This window comes from Elephantulus edwardii, unplaced genomic scaffold, assembly GCF_000299155.1.
Source record: "Elephantulus edwardii isolate Elephantulus edwardi_28Jun2011 unplaced genomic scaffold, EleEdw1.0 scaffold00075, whole genome shotgun sequence".
Lineage (NCBI taxonomy): Eukaryota > Metazoa > Chordata > Mammalia > Macroscelidea > Macroscelididae > Elephantulus > Elephantulus edwardii.
This window is the reverse complement of record NW_006399825.1, coordinates 338,788-354,346: the sequence shown is the minus strand read 5'-3', so window position 1 is coordinate 354,346 and position 15,559 is coordinate 338,788. Positions and strand designations below refer to the sequence as shown.

The 15,559-nt window shown below is 38.6% G+C and overlaps 1 protein-coding gene across 1 annotated transcript in view; it reads left to right on the top strand.

The window, feature by feature from the left end:
• SLCO1B3 (solute carrier organic anion transporter family, member 1B3) overlaps positions 1-15,559 on the top strand; it is a 77,790-nt gene that overhangs the window by 56,413 nt on the left and 5,818 nt on the right. The window contains exon 12 of the mRNA XM_006889133.1: positions 12,340-12,457. Coding sequence (XP_006889195.1) covers positions 12,340-12,457 — 118 coding nt within the window. The remainder of the gene's footprint in view (positions 1-12,339; positions 12,458-15,559) is intronic.

Here is a 15,559-nt window from a genome sequence, read left to right as displayed (position 1 = left end):
ACAAATGATAATTTCGTTATACTAATTTCAAAGTAATTTTGTTAAGACAAAGGTTTAATCATAATTTATCTTATTCATTCTAACAAAGGTAAGTGTTACTTAAAGAATTTCTATATTTGGGGGATTTTCTTGTTGTTGTTTTTTATAAACTAAGATGGTGAGAAGGGGAAAAAAAAGAAAATATTGGGAAAAAAACTCAAGATTTTCTATATTTGACTTAGAGATGGTTTTTCCAGGAGGCAGAGTAGAAGACCTTCAGCACTGTTGGAAGTTAAGTCTCAAAGCAATTGATAAGGCCAGGGTTACTATGAATTACAGTCCACTCAACAGAACAACAGAAAATAGATACTATTTATTAGTGATTCAAAGAGATTGTGGTAAATGAGAGACCATAGCCCTGAGCAAAACTGAGTGGCAGAAGGAGCAGGACATGAAAGGAGTCAAGCTATAATGCTCACAAAAGCAAATAAAAGCAGCATAAGTGAGTGGAGAAATTACAGTAAACAAAATCCTCCAAGAAGGATATTTATGGATAAAGTCACTTAACCTCAAAGGCAAAAAAGGAGAGGGAAGAGTAAATACAAAGACTATGAGAAATAAAAAGATAGATCCACTGTTTAATTCTATTAAAGCTTTCTTCCAAATATTTTTTCTGTCTTCTCTAACAGCTGCCATTTTTTTTATTAATACCATCATTCACTTTTATACACTCATTTGAATTCATTGTTTCATTCCTATGCATTTGTTATATACAATCATTTTGGTGCATTGTTTTGTGTTTTATTGTTTGTTTGTTTTTTTGTTTTTGTATGTGTATCGTCAAATCAGATCTGACTGGTACAGGAGGAGATTGCTCCTCCTTCTTCAGCAAAGCATATGGTGGATCCGAACCACACACTTCTGGTATTGTAGTGCAGTTTCTTGCCACTAGGCCACCAGAGCCCACCGGTGCATTGTATTTTATATCATTAATTACTACGGGTCTATTACTTCTGTCTTCCTGTCTCTGCAAGTCCTCATTTACCTTACCTATTTCTTCACCCTGCCTATCCCCCACTAATCTCTGCTAGAGATTAATCCTAGGAGTTTCCTCTCCATTCTTCCACCTGCCTTCTCCCCTTTCTCTTTTAAACAGATATATAGATATATTATTTTTAATGGTTGCCTAAAGTTGAACATGACTCATAACGACCCTATGAACAGAAGGCCTGAAGCCCCTCTACAACCATCAACATTTATCAAAGTTCATCAAATTTCCGGAGACATGTTATTTTGGAAGTGGATGCCACTCCTGCTTCTAAACCTGTCATAGTATGTTATTGTTGTTATGTGCCATTGAGTAGCCTGCGAGGTGTAGCAACCCTATGTACAGAAACTCTGAACTCTTCCCTGTCCTGAGTAAGTCTCACTAATTATGACACAGCAGCCTGCATTGCCCCAGTCACTGTATCAATTCATCGCATCTGGGGTCTTCCTCTCTTGCACTCTTCTGAGCATAATGTCCTTCTCCAAAGACTCATCTTTCCTGGCCATGTGCCTAAAGTAAGTGAGGCACAGCTTCAAAATCCTAACCTCTGAGGAGACACTTGGTTTCACCCTCTCCAAGACAGACCAATTTGTTTTCTTGGCAGTCCATGGTATGTTTAAGACTCTTTTCCAGCACTACAACAAAAAAGCATCTATTCTTGTTCTGTCATCCTTAGTCATTGTCCAGGCATAACAAGTAATTGCAAAGACCATGGCCTGGATTAGGCACAACTTTGTATCCAGACAGACATCATTGTTCTTCAGCACTCTGGAGAGGTCCACGACAGCAGATTTTCCCAATGCAATTTGTCTTTTGATTTCCTGACTGCTGATGTTAAAAGTGTTGAATATGGATCAAAGAAAGCTGTAATATCAAACAACTTCAGTCTCTTCTCCATCTATCATGGTACTGCCAATTGGCCCTGTGGAGGAAATCTTTGTCTTCTTGATGCTGAACTTCAATCCATATTGAAAACTAAAGTCCTTGACTTTTTGCAGCAAGTGCTTCAGGTCTTCTTCAGCAAGCAAGATTGTCTCATATGCATACCGTAGGTTGTTAATGAATTAATGAATCTTCCTCTAATCTTGATGCCACACTCTTCTTCATAAAGTCCTACTTCCTGAACGATCTGTTCTGAATACAGTTTAAAAAGGTATGGGATTAGGTTGCATTCCTGACACACTCCTTTCTTGATTTTGAACCATGCAGTGTTTCCTTGCTCTGTTCTGAGGACTGCTTTTGGGTCCAAGTATAGGTTTCACATAAGCATGATCAAATGTCCTGAGAGTCCCATTTTTCTCAAGATTAGCCACAATTTATTGTGATCTGAGAGAGAGAGAGAGAGAGAAACAATGAAAGTTATACAAGTGTTCAGGTCTTCTATTCATAGGGCCACTATGAGTCGCCTATTACTCGACAGCACTTAGCAACAACATAGAGAGAGCTCTGTTGGCCTAGTGGATAGAAAGTTATGCTACTTAGCCAAAGGTGGGTGATTTTGATCCTCAACCCTCAGGATTGGTTTTAATTATTTTTATTCAAACATTATTCTGAGTGGTATAGCATTGTTCTGTCCACTTGTTGTACAGAGGTAACTCATGGCTGCTGTGATGCTAAACACTATGACACTGATGTATCAAATGTGATAATGGTTACCCGTGGTAGACAGTGTTTGGTAGAGTTTCTCAACTAAAACAAGCTTGGGAAAATGAGTGGCATCGATTTCCAAAATAGCTTGCCTCTGGAAACTCTATGAACGTGGAGAAATGATGAAAGTTACACAAGTGTTCAGGTTTTTCGTGCATACAGTTGCTATGAGTCCTCTACAATGGCACTTAACAACAACATAGATAGGTAGGTAGGTAGGTAGGTAGGTAGGTAGGTAGGTAGGTAGGTAGATAGATAGATTGATAGATTGATAGATACAGCTATAGAGAGAGAGATAGAGGGAGATAGAGAAAGAGAGAGAGAGATAGCTAATTGCAAAAGCCATCGTGTCTTTCAGGTTGATCCTCCCTTGACTTGGTCTTTGTATTGTTCTTTACTTATCCATTCCATTTCTAATGTTCTCTTTCTCACCTTCCTCTCAATTACTCTCCAATTTTCACAGTAGTGGTCTTATGCAGTGTTTGTCCTTTTGCTATTGAGTTATTTCATGCAACATAATGCTTTCTAGACTCTCCCATGTTGTATTATGTTCTGTGACTGTTATTCTTTAGTGATGCATAGTATTCCATTGTGTGAATATACTACAGTTTTTCAATCTATTAATTTGTTGATGGGTATTTGGGTTCTTTCTATTTTCTTGATATTGTGAATAAAATTGCTGTGAATATGGGTGTACATATGTCTGTGTCTTAGCTGTGATTTCCCTGAAGTATGTACCCAGCAGTGGAATGGCTGGATCATATGGGATATCTGTGTTCAATTTTTTTGAGGAAACACCAAATAGCCTTCCCTAGTATTTGTATTATTTTACCATCCCATCAGCAGTGCATGAGAGTCCCAATCTTTCTGCATCCTCTCCAACGTGTATTTCTTTCTGTCCCTGATGACATAAGATAGTGTCTTACTATTGTTTTTATTTGCATCTCTCTGATTTCCACTAATTTTGAACATTGGCCATCCAAAAGTCTTCCTTTGTGTAAAGTCTTTTCCTGTCTTTTGTCCAGTTTGTAACTGGCCTTTCCATCTCTGTCTTTTAGTCTCTGTAGTATTCTGTAAACTTTATGAGACTTCAGTCTGAAAAGTCATTGTTAAATATTTTTCACAGTCTGTTTTTGTCTTATTGCAAAAAGGTTTTGATACATAGAGGAATTTGATTTCCAGAAGGTCTCCTTCAGTGATTTTATCTTCTCCTGTTCTGCATTTTGGCTCCATTATCAAATCTATTTATATTATAGGCTAGGGATTCTAGTTTGTTCTCATTTTGTCTCTTATGACCCTTACAGGTTTTGAGTTTTACTCCTATGTCTTTACTCCTTTTTATTTTATTTTGAAAATAATATTGAGATGTGGATCCTGTTTCCATTTTCTGTAGATGCCCAATTTTGCCATTTGTTAAAGAGGCTATTATTTCCCCATTTAATGGATTTACCTTGCCAAATATCAGTTGAACATAGGCTGATTGATTGAATTCTGAATTCTCAATTCTATTCCCTTGATCTATATATCTGTCATTGTACCAAAAAAAATGCTGTGTTGATTACAATAGTTGTGTAGTAGGTTTTGAGATCAAGGAGTGTGATACCTCCCATTTTATTTTCATTTTTCAAAAGAGCTTTGCTTATTCGGGGTCTTTTTCCTCTCCAAATAAAACTGCAAATTTCCTTTCTTGTATCCTTAAAGCACGAGTTTGGTAGCTTGCTACTCTCCTCTCCCCGTTCCAATAGCAACACCTCATACCAATAAACTAGACCACAGATCTGGCAGATGAAAATAGGGCTGGGATAATTACCACTCTTACTAATATAATGAGACTTTAAAAATAGAAAAATAAGAAATTTTCTTATTACCTAAAATAAGAAAAATGGTTTTGCCATGTGGCATCAGGATTGGAGGAAGACTCATTAACAGTCTGCATTATGTAGAGGATACAACCTTGCTTGCTAAAACTAAAGAGAATATGAAGCATTTGCTTCAGAAGACCAAGGACTATAGTCTTCAATTTAGATTGAAACTCAACATCAAGAACAAAGATTCTCACCATAGGACCAATTGGCAGCACCAGGTTGGATGGAGAAGAGCTAGAGATTATTAACAATATCACCTTGCTCAGCTCCACAATAAACACTCTTGGCACCAGCAGTCATGAAATCAAAAGACAAATTGACAAGTCTGTTGTCAGGGACCTTGACAGAGTGTGGAGAAGCAATGATGTCAATCTACAGACTAAGGTGCACCTACTCTAGGCAATGGTCTTTGAAATTGTTTGCTATGCATCAGAGATCTCGACAAGGACTAGGGATGACAGAAGAAGAAATGATTCCTTTCAGTTGTTGCACTGAAGAAGAGTATTGAGCACACCATAGACCATCAGGAGAACAAATGTGTCTGTCTTGGAGAGCATGAAAGCAATATGCTCCTTGGAGGCAAGGATTTTAAGATCTATCAACAATCTGCAATATGCAGATGACACACACTGCTTACTGAAACTGAGGAGGACCTGAAGCACTTGCTGCAGAGGATCAAGGACTGAAACCTTCAATATGGATTGAGGCTCAATGTCAAGAAGACAAAGATTCTCACCACTGGACCAATTGTCAGCATCAGGATGGATGGTGAAGAGACTGAGATTGTTCACAGCTTTAGTTTGCTTGGCTCCACAGTCAACACTCTTGGCACCAGCAGCCAGGAAATAAAAAGATGTAGTACGATGAGAAAGTCTGCTGTTAGGGACCTCTCCAAAGTACTGAAGAGCAATGGTGTCTCTCTGGAGACTAAGGTGCATCTGATAAAGGCCATGGCATTTGCTATCACTTGTTATTCATCAGAGAGTTGGACAATGACTAAGGAGGATCAAGGAGAATTGATGCCTTTGAGCTATGGTGCTGGAGAAGAGTATTGAGGGTACCATGGACTGCTAGGAAAACAGATTCGCTTTGGAAAGGGTCAAACTGGGCGGCTCCTTGGAGGCAAGGATTCTGAGGCTCCTCTAACATACTTTGGACATCTTTTAAGGAGTGACTGGTCCTTGGAGAGGGACATAAAGCTTGGTAGGGTGGAGGGACAGCACAGTAGGGGAAGGCCCCCATGAGATGGATTGATTCAGTGACTGGGGTAATCGGGATGGGTGTATCAGAGACAGTGCGATTGGCACAGGACAGAGCAGAGTTTAGGGCTGTTGTACATAGGGTCTCTATGAGTCGCAAGCGACTAGATGGCACATAACAACAACAACATACTTTGGGGATATGGCCAGAAAAGACTAGTCCTCAGAGAAGGATATCATGCTTGGAAGGGTACAGGGACAGCACAGGAGAGAAAGATCTTGGATGACATGGATTGATACAGTAACTGGTGCAATGGGATTAGGTGTGTCAGAGTCAGTGAGACTGGCTCAGGACAGAACATACTTCAGAGCTGTTGTACATAGGGTCACTATGAGTTGCAGGTGACTCAATGGTACATAACAACAACAGTTGTGTGTGTCATAATTTGATGTGTCTGAATACTTATTAAGATAGTACCTAACTACTTCTATGAAATAATAGATATTAAATGCTTACACAAAAGCTATTAGAACTTTAAATTCAAATTCCTCTTGAATACAGTCCATTTGTGAGTTATAGAAAGTCTACATGGAATATTAAATTGATATATGTGTATGGAAAATGTTTTGTTGTTGTTAGGTGCCATCAAGTCGAACATGACTCATAGTGACACTATGTACAAAATATCTGAACACTGTTTTGTCCTGCACCTCCTCACACTTCCTGACACACAGAACCCATTGCAGCAGTCACCACGTCAATCCATCTGGTAGAGGGTCTTCCTATCCTTCACCAACCCTCCACCCTTCCCAACATCATATCCTTCTTCAAGGAATAAAACCTAACAATATGTCCAAATTATGTGAGGCAAAGACTCATCATTCTTGCCACTAAGAGCACTCTGGCTATACCCTCTCCAAGGCATATCTATTTAATTTTTTGGCTGTCCATGGAATGTTCAATGCTCTTCTCCAACATCACACCTCAGAGGCATCATTTATTTTTCTGTTATCCTTATTCATTGTCCAGGTCTTGGATGCATAGCTAATAATAGAAAGACTATGGCCTGAATCAGACACACTTTAGTCCACAAACTGACATCACTACACCTCAATAATTTGGAAAATTCCCTATCTGCAGATTTTCCCAGTACAATACATCTCCTCATTTTCTGACAGCTTGTACTAATGGTATTAATTGTGGATCCAAGCAAGATAAAGCTGTTGACTGTTTCAATCTCCCCTCCATTAAGATTAACTTAAAATTAAAATAAAATTTAATAAATTTAATCTTTAACTAAAATGTTTAGAATTCTATAAATCAGTAAATTTATTCCAGACTGTCCCTTTTATAACTTCTGTAAAATGCTTTCTTCTTGTTATGTGTCATCAAGTTGTTTGTGACATATAGCAAACCTATGTCCAGGAGCCCTAACTCTGCTCTATCTTATGCCAACCTCACTGTCTCTGACGCATCTACTCCCATTACAATCCATCTCATCAAGGGTCTTCCTCTCCCGTGCTGTCCTTCCACCATCCCAAACCTGATGTCCCTCTCCAAGGACTGGTCCCTCCTTGCAACATGTATGTCAGACGAAGCTTCAGAACCCTTGCCTCCAAAGAGCAGCCCGCTTTCACCCTCTCCAGGCCAAACCAGTTTGTTCTCCTAGAATATCATGGTATATTCAACACAATTCTCCCATACCACAGCACAAAGGCAACAATTCTCTATCATTCCTAGTTATAGTCCAGCTCTCCAATGCATAGCACGCAATTGCGAAGACTATGGCCTGGATCAAGAGTACCTTAGTTTCCAGGCTGACATTGTTGTTCTTCAGTACTCTGGAGAGGTCTGTGACAGCTGACTTTCACAATGCAATTTGTCTCTTGATTTCCTGGCTGCTGATACCAAGAGTGTTGACTATGGAGCCAAACAAACTGTTAACAGTCTCAATCTCTTCACCATCCATAATGATGCTGCCAATTGGCCCCCTGGTGAGAATCCATAGTGAAGGCTGCAGTCCTTGACCTTCTGCAGCAAGTGCTTCATGTCCTCCTCAGTTTTAGCAAGCAGAGTTGTGTCATCTGGGGAAAAGAAATAAACAACCCCAACCCCAAATTTTTTGCCTTTGCAGCATTTCAATTCATAACTAGTTCTTTTCCCTGTGAAGTTATAATTCTATTCTAACTATACTGCTACTTCATGCTCATTTCTAAAGATTATATAAAACCAGTGTAATTTGAGGAAAATTAAATCAAGTCCATGGGAACCAAAATTTGACCTTAAGTCTGTCCCACTCGCATTTGAAAACCATCTCAGGAACAGGTTTGAGGCCTTGAGCACCAATGAGGGTAGACCAAATGAGCTCTGAGAGGATATCAAGAAAATTGTCCATGAAGAATGCAAAAGATCATTACAAAGGCTGAAAAAGAAGAAAAGACCAAGACAGATGTCAGATGAGACTCTGAGTATTGCATTAGAGTGCCGAAAAGCCAACGCTAAAGGAAAAAAAAAAAAACCCACACACACAACAAAAAAAAACCCCAAGAAATAAAAGAGCTGAACAGAAAATTTCAAAAGGCAGCTAGGGAAAATAAAGCAAGATACTATAAAGAAATGTGCAGAGAGCCTGAGTCAAATAAAAAATCAAAAGGGCCAAACTCGCTCAGCATTTCTTTTTTTTTTTCTTTTTTTTTTATTTTTTTTTTTCGCTCAGCATTTCTTAAGCTGAAGGAGTTGAAAAACAAATTCAAGCCACAGGTGGCAATACTTAAAGATACTTTGCGTAGAATGTTAAATGTTCCAGGAAGTATCAAAAGAAGATAGAAGGAGTAAAAAGATTCACTCTATCAAAAGGAATTGGCTGACACAGAAGAATTTCATGAAATAACAAAAGAGGAAGAGCAAACTGGCAAAAAACAAGGCTCCAGGAGTTGACAACATACCAACATGCCAAGAAATCTGGAGGACAGCCAGCTGGCCAACTGACTGGAAAAGATCGATATTTGTTCCCATTCCAAAGAAAGGTGACCCAACAGAGTGTGGAAATTATCGAACAATAACATTAATATCACATGCAAGCAAGATTCTGCTGAAAATTATCCAAAAACGTTTGGAACAATAGGTCAACAGAACTGCAAGATGTGCAGGCTGGATTTAGAAGAGGTCGTGGTACTAAGAATATTATAGCTAATATTAGATGGATCTTGGCAGAAAGCAGAGAACACCAGAAGAGTGTCTATCTGTGCTTCATTGACTATGCAAAGGCTTTTTACTGTGTGGATCGCAACAAGCTGTGGCTGACTCTAAGAAGAATGGGAATCCCAGACATTTGATTGTGCTAATGAGAAACCTATACTTGGACGAAGAGGCAGTCATCAGAACAGAGCAAGGAGACACTACATGGTTCAAAATCAAGAAGCAGGTTTGTCAGGGATGTATTTTGTCTCCACACCTTTTCAATCTGTACGCAGAACAGATCATCCAAGATGCTGGGCTGAATGAGGAGGAATGTGGCATCAGGATTGGTGGAATCATCATCAACAAGCTGCGTTATGCGGGTGAAACAACCATGCTTGCTGAAACTGAGGAGGACCTGACGCACTTGCTGTAGAAGGTCAAAGATTGCAACCTTCACTATGGATTGAAGCTCAACATCAAGAAAACAAAGATTCTCACCACTGGGCAGTGTCAGTATGGATGATGAAGAGATTGAGATAGTTAACAATTTTAGTTTACTTGGCTCCACTTTACAGTCAACACTCTTTGTAACAGCAGCCAGGAAATCAAGAGATGAATTGTTTTGGGAAAGTCAGTTGTGACGGGCCTCTCAAGAGTACTGAAGAGCAACAACATCAGGCTGGAGACTAAGGTGCACCTGATCCAGGCTATAGCCTTTGTAATTATGTGCTATGCATCGGAGAATTGGACAGTGAATAGGGATTATAGAAAGAGAGCTGTGGTATGGGAGAAGAGCGTTGAATATACCATGGGCTGCTAGAACAAGCTGGTTTGTCCTGGAGAGGGTGAAATCGGACTGCTCCTTGGAGGCAAGGATTCTGAGGCTTCGTCTGACATATTTTGGGCATGTTGCAAGGAGGGACTGGTCCTTGGAGAGGGACATCATGGTTGGGAGAGTGGAGGGACGGCGCAGGAGAGGAAGACCCTCCATGAGATGGATCGATTCTGTGATTGGAGTGGTGGGAATGAGTGTGTTTGAGATGGCGAGGTTGACACAGGATAGAAAGCACTTAGGGCTCCTATAAGTAGAGTCGCTATGAGTCACAAGCGACTTGATTGCACCTAACAACAACAACATTGACAAATGATTATCAATGACATATAAATTTATAATATAGAAGAGTGTACTTCCACACAGTATTTTATTTTCTTCCATTTGTGCCTTGGGTAATGGAAGAGTTGTTGTTGTTGTTGTTGTTGTTGTTGTTGTTGTTGTTAAGTGCCGTTGAGTCGTTTGCGACTCAAAGCGACCCCATGTACAACAGCCCTAAACCCTGCTCTATCCTGTGCCAATCGCACTGCCTCTGGCACACCTACCCCGATTACCCCAGTCACTGAATCAATCCATCTCATAGAGGGTCTTCCCCTCTTGCACCCTCCCAAGCATGATGTTCCTCTCCAAGGACCTGTCCCTCCTTGCAACATGCCCAAAGTATGTCAGACGAAGCCCCAGAATCCTTGCCTCCAAGGAGTAAGCTTGGTTTAACCCTCTCAAGGATGAATCTGTTTTCTTGGCAGTCCATGATACATTCAATACTCTTCTCCAGCACCACAGCTCAAAGGCATCAATTCTCCTTCTATCCTCCCTAGTCATTAGTCATTGTCCAACTCTCTGATGCATAACAAGTGATTGCAAAGACCATGGCCTGTATCAGGCACACCTTAGTCTCCAGAGAGACACAGTCGCTCTTGAGTACTTTGGAGAGTTCCCTAACAGCAGACTTGCCCATCGCAATACGTTTTTTTGATTTCCTGACTGCTGCCGCCAAGAGTGTTGACCGTGCAGCCAAGCAAACTGAAGCTGTGAACAGTCTCAATCTCTTCACCATTCATCCTGATGCTACCAGTTGGTCCAGTGGTGAGAATCTTTGTCTTCTTGACATTGAGCCTCAGCCCATACTGAAGGCTGCAGCCCTTGACCCTCTGCAGCAAGTGCATGAGGTCCTCCTCGGTTTCAGCAAGCAGGGTTGTGTCATCTGCATAACGCAGATTGTTCATAGATCTTCCACCAATCCTGATGCCACAATTCTCCTCATAGAGCCCAGCCTCCTGGATTATCTGCTCTGCATCGAGCGGTAGATAAAAGTTATTTTTTAAAATGTCTATGGTTTGAGTCTTTGAAATTGCTAATTATTTGATCCTAAGGAATATTTAGTCCATAGAAATGTTAGAGTCCTACAAGATTTTAACTTTTACTCTATATTCCAACATATTTTCGTTTTTTCTTCCCATTTTTACTATCTGTTCTTCACAACTACAATCTTGGATAAGGCAACGGTTGGTAGTTGTCAGAGGTTTCTGGGTAAGGCCATAGAAACTGTGGTTTATCTGTTGAGTGATCTACTTGCAAAAAATATCAACTTTTTAAAACCCTAAGGAGCACAGTAGGTTTGGAATCAAACTAGATGGTATATATATTTACATATGTATGTGTATATATTTATGCATGTGGGAGTGAGTGTAATGTATGTACACATATAAAAAGGGGGCTTTCATGGCCAAGTGGCAAGAAACTATGCTGTAATCCTGAAGGCAAGTGGTTCGAGGCCACCAGCTGCTGCACAGGAGAAAGACAGGCAATCTCCTTCCCATGAGATTAACTGCCTCTGAAAATCCACAAGAGGGTCAACTATGCACAGTTCCAGTTTTATGGCACACCACAACAATGACAATATATAGAGGGAGCTCTTATTGCCTATTAATAAGGAGTTATACTGCCAATCCAAAGGCAGACAATATGAACCTACCAGCTACTCCACAAGAAAAAGATGAGTAATCTTCTATGCAATTTACAGCTTCTGAGAACACATATAAGGGTCAGCAATGAATGAGCTCCAGTTCAACAGCGCACAACAACACACATACACATAGATAATTCTATGTATAAATACATGGTGACTTCAGCAATGGCTTCTAGGGTATTAGAGTAGATGAAGATAGCACAGGATAGGGAAGGGTTTAGGTCAGCTGTTCATAGGTTCATAGGTTCGCTATGACGTGTCCTCAACTGGACAATACCTAACAATAACAATATATATATGTGACACAAAACGTACTTTTGTAACACTTTGTACTGGGGATAAACAGTTAAATAAAAACAGTTTCTAAGTTATGCAAACCTGCCTAAAATGACTTTTTTAAAATTTTTATTCTATGAAGCCTAAATAGAGTGAATCATAATTTAGTGTAGAAACCAGTGCACATCCAGTAAAATTTCATTGGCCTTTGATATGTTATTAAGTAAAGGATGTGAAAACAAAAATTCTGGGAAAACAAAATTCAACATATCAAAATGGAGCATTACTTAGTTAATTTTGAAATGTCTTCCTCTGGTTAATATCTTCTCATTTTACGCTGCAGGAGGAATTCTGTCTCCTATATATTTTGGAGCTCTGATTGATAGAACATGTTTGAAGTGGTCCATTGACAATTGTGGAAAGCAAGGAACTTGTAGAATATATGATTCCAAATTATATGGGTAAGTTCTAGAAATATATTGATTGATTGTTTAAACAATTTTTGTAATTTGGGTGAAAGTTTACATTGCTAGTTGTTTTTTCTTAACAATTTGGGCATATTTTCTTTTTCTTTTTCTTGTTTTTTCTTTTTTTCTTTTGTTCTTCGGGGTTTGTTTGTTTTTTTTTTCATAAGAAATGCTGAGCATATTGTTCCCTTTTGGTTTTCAAACTACAAATTTTTGTATATTTCATTAGAATATGTTGCCTTCTTGGGCTGTCCTATATTTTTTTAAAAATTATATTTTTATTTGATGATCGATTACTAAGAGATAAAATGCCATTTTCAGTATAATAGTAATATTAGTCATTTAATGAGCACTTAGTGTCTACTTAATATGTCAAGCAATTTTATATATCATTGTAATAGTCATAGAAATTGTAGAAGATGAGTCCTTTCTGGCTTTTTAACAGAGATTTATAACTTGCCCAAAGACATACTAATAACAAAAAGAACTTGAATTTATATATAAATATATAGGCAATTCCCAGCTCTTGAATAAGATCCGTTCCTATGTATGTCTTTAAGAATGTGCATGTGAGTTGAAGTAGATGCATGCAGTTCCTGGTTAGCCTTACTTTGTTGTTTCTGCTGTTGTAGTTAGGTATCCCTGAGTTACCATGATTCGTAGCAACCTTATGTAAAAGAGATCCAAACTTTTCCCCATGATATACCATCCTCACAATCTCTACTGTGCTTAAATGCTTTGCTACAGTCACTTGTCACTTGATCTCCTAGAGGGTCTTCCTCTCTTATGTTGAGTCTCCACCTTTCCAAGCATATTGTCCTTTTTTAAGGTCTAGCCCCTACATGCCAAAAGTATGTCCAAGGTATAGACTTACTTCAGTGCAAGAAAAATTATCCTGGTGGCATGGTGTATAGCATGCCATGTTACTAGTCTCCTCTTCTATAGATTTACATACAGCTTTGGAGATTTATGGAGAGTCAGTCACTATGAATTAGAATCAAGTTGATGGCAGTGGTTTTGGTCTTATGTGCACGAATAGGCTCACATTTTATAATTAATTACATTTACCAATTTTAAGCTACGTATAAAAAACATGGGAGCTCTGGTGGCCTAGTGGCAAGAAGTTGCTCTGAAATCCGAGAGGTGTGCGGTTCGAATCCACCAGATGCTTTGCTGGAGAAGGAAGGGCAATCTCCTGTACCAATCAGATCCGATTTGACAGTACACACACACAAAATAATAATATTTTTAAAATGGCTATGAATAATTGAATGAAAATGCAATATGATTTATAAACATTCACTCAGGTAAAATTTTAAAAAGAAAAGCATTAAAGAAAAAGCTCAAAGATTTTTCAATTATATAAAAGCTGAATATGCAACAAATAGAGATGATTGTTTATTGCAAGTAGGTGTTGGTGTAGTGGTTTAAAAGAAAATGCAAATTAGCGTAATTTCATCAAAGATGGCATCACCCACTCAATGATGATGGCCAACTTTACTGCTTTGAATATGGGGAGCTTTCTAGACTTTTTCCAAGAGGCCAACCTCATGCAGGAGGCTCCTGAAAGGCATACTGTGTCTCTTCTGAATCTTTCATTTTGGAGTTGTGGCCAGCAATTTTTCCCATTCTGGTTACCATGACAAATCACTCAAGTTGTAAAATTTCAGTTTCTTCCTGTTTCGCTTCACCAGCCATGACTGAATCTGTGCAAAGCCCTACATTTAAAAATGAAACATTTATCACCTAGGAACTGCCTGCCTTCAAAATTATTTTTCTCAAAAACCAAACAGAAACAAAACAACTGCAAAATTCAATGACCTAAAATCTTCCTAGGAAGAAAAAAAAATCACAAGTTACAGTGAGGAGGGAGAAGGGAGATGGTTTCTATAATACTGCATACCTCAAGAAAGAAATCCTATAAATAGTATGAAGACCACTGAATGGCACTCTGAAAAAAAAGTTAATTGTTAATTGATTGCAGATTAACACAATATACTAATTTAAGACAATAATACAATATTAGAAACCAGGATCAAATTTATTTTCATTATCTAAAAAGCAAGTATGTCTAAGTATGACATGCCACTAAGAATGACAACCTCGCCAATAAAAACTTCTCAACTAAAAAATAAGATAAGAAATTTTTGAATCCAAAGCATCAAAAGACTGATCTTAAGCAAAGTGAAAAGACAAAAAGAAAAAGAAACATAATTTACAACCAAAACCACAAAGGGCAAATATCCTAAGAGTTCGGAAAAACCTGCAATACAATGTCCAACATTTCTTATTGATAAAACATTCTTTAATTGATTATTATTGCAAATTTCAAACTGTATTAAGAATGGTTTTCACCACTATTTTGTTAGTTTGCCCTACTGTGGTGACTTGCATGCTGCTGTGATACTAGAAGTTTTGCCACCCGTATTTAAATTTCCAACCAGGTCCCTGATTGTAGACGGGTTTCAGTGGTGTTTCCACATTAAGGAAGTCTAAGAAACAGGACTGGGCTTTCATTTATGAAATAACATTTTCTATAAACCTTATAAATAGCATTGGAGCATTGTTAAAGATGAGCCCTTAAAATTGAAACACATTCAAAAAGGAGCTGGGAAGAGTTGAAACTTCATCAAACGTACTTTGTTGTGAATATGTTGTCAGAAAGTACTGTTATTGTTGTTGTTGATATGTGTGACTATGATTCATAGCAACTCTATGCACAATAATAGCTCTGAACCCAGATCTATTACTGAGCGAATTTCACGGTCTCCTACCCTCTTTACTCTAGTTACTATGTCAATCAATCTCATTCAGGGTCTTCTTATCCTATGCTGTCCTTCCACCCTTCCAAGCATGATGTCCTTCTACAAGGACTAGTCCTTCTGGCAATATGCCCAAAGTATGTGTCATAAAAAGGAGGTGAGCAAAAAAAAGAAGACCAAGCAATAAGATCTATTGGCACAGTGACTACAAAATGGGCTTGAACACGGTAGAGATCATGAGGATAGTGCAGGAAAAGGCAGTTTTGGTTGATTGATTGTTCATAAGGTCATTATAAATTGTAGTCAACTCAGGTATATATATATAGATGATTAG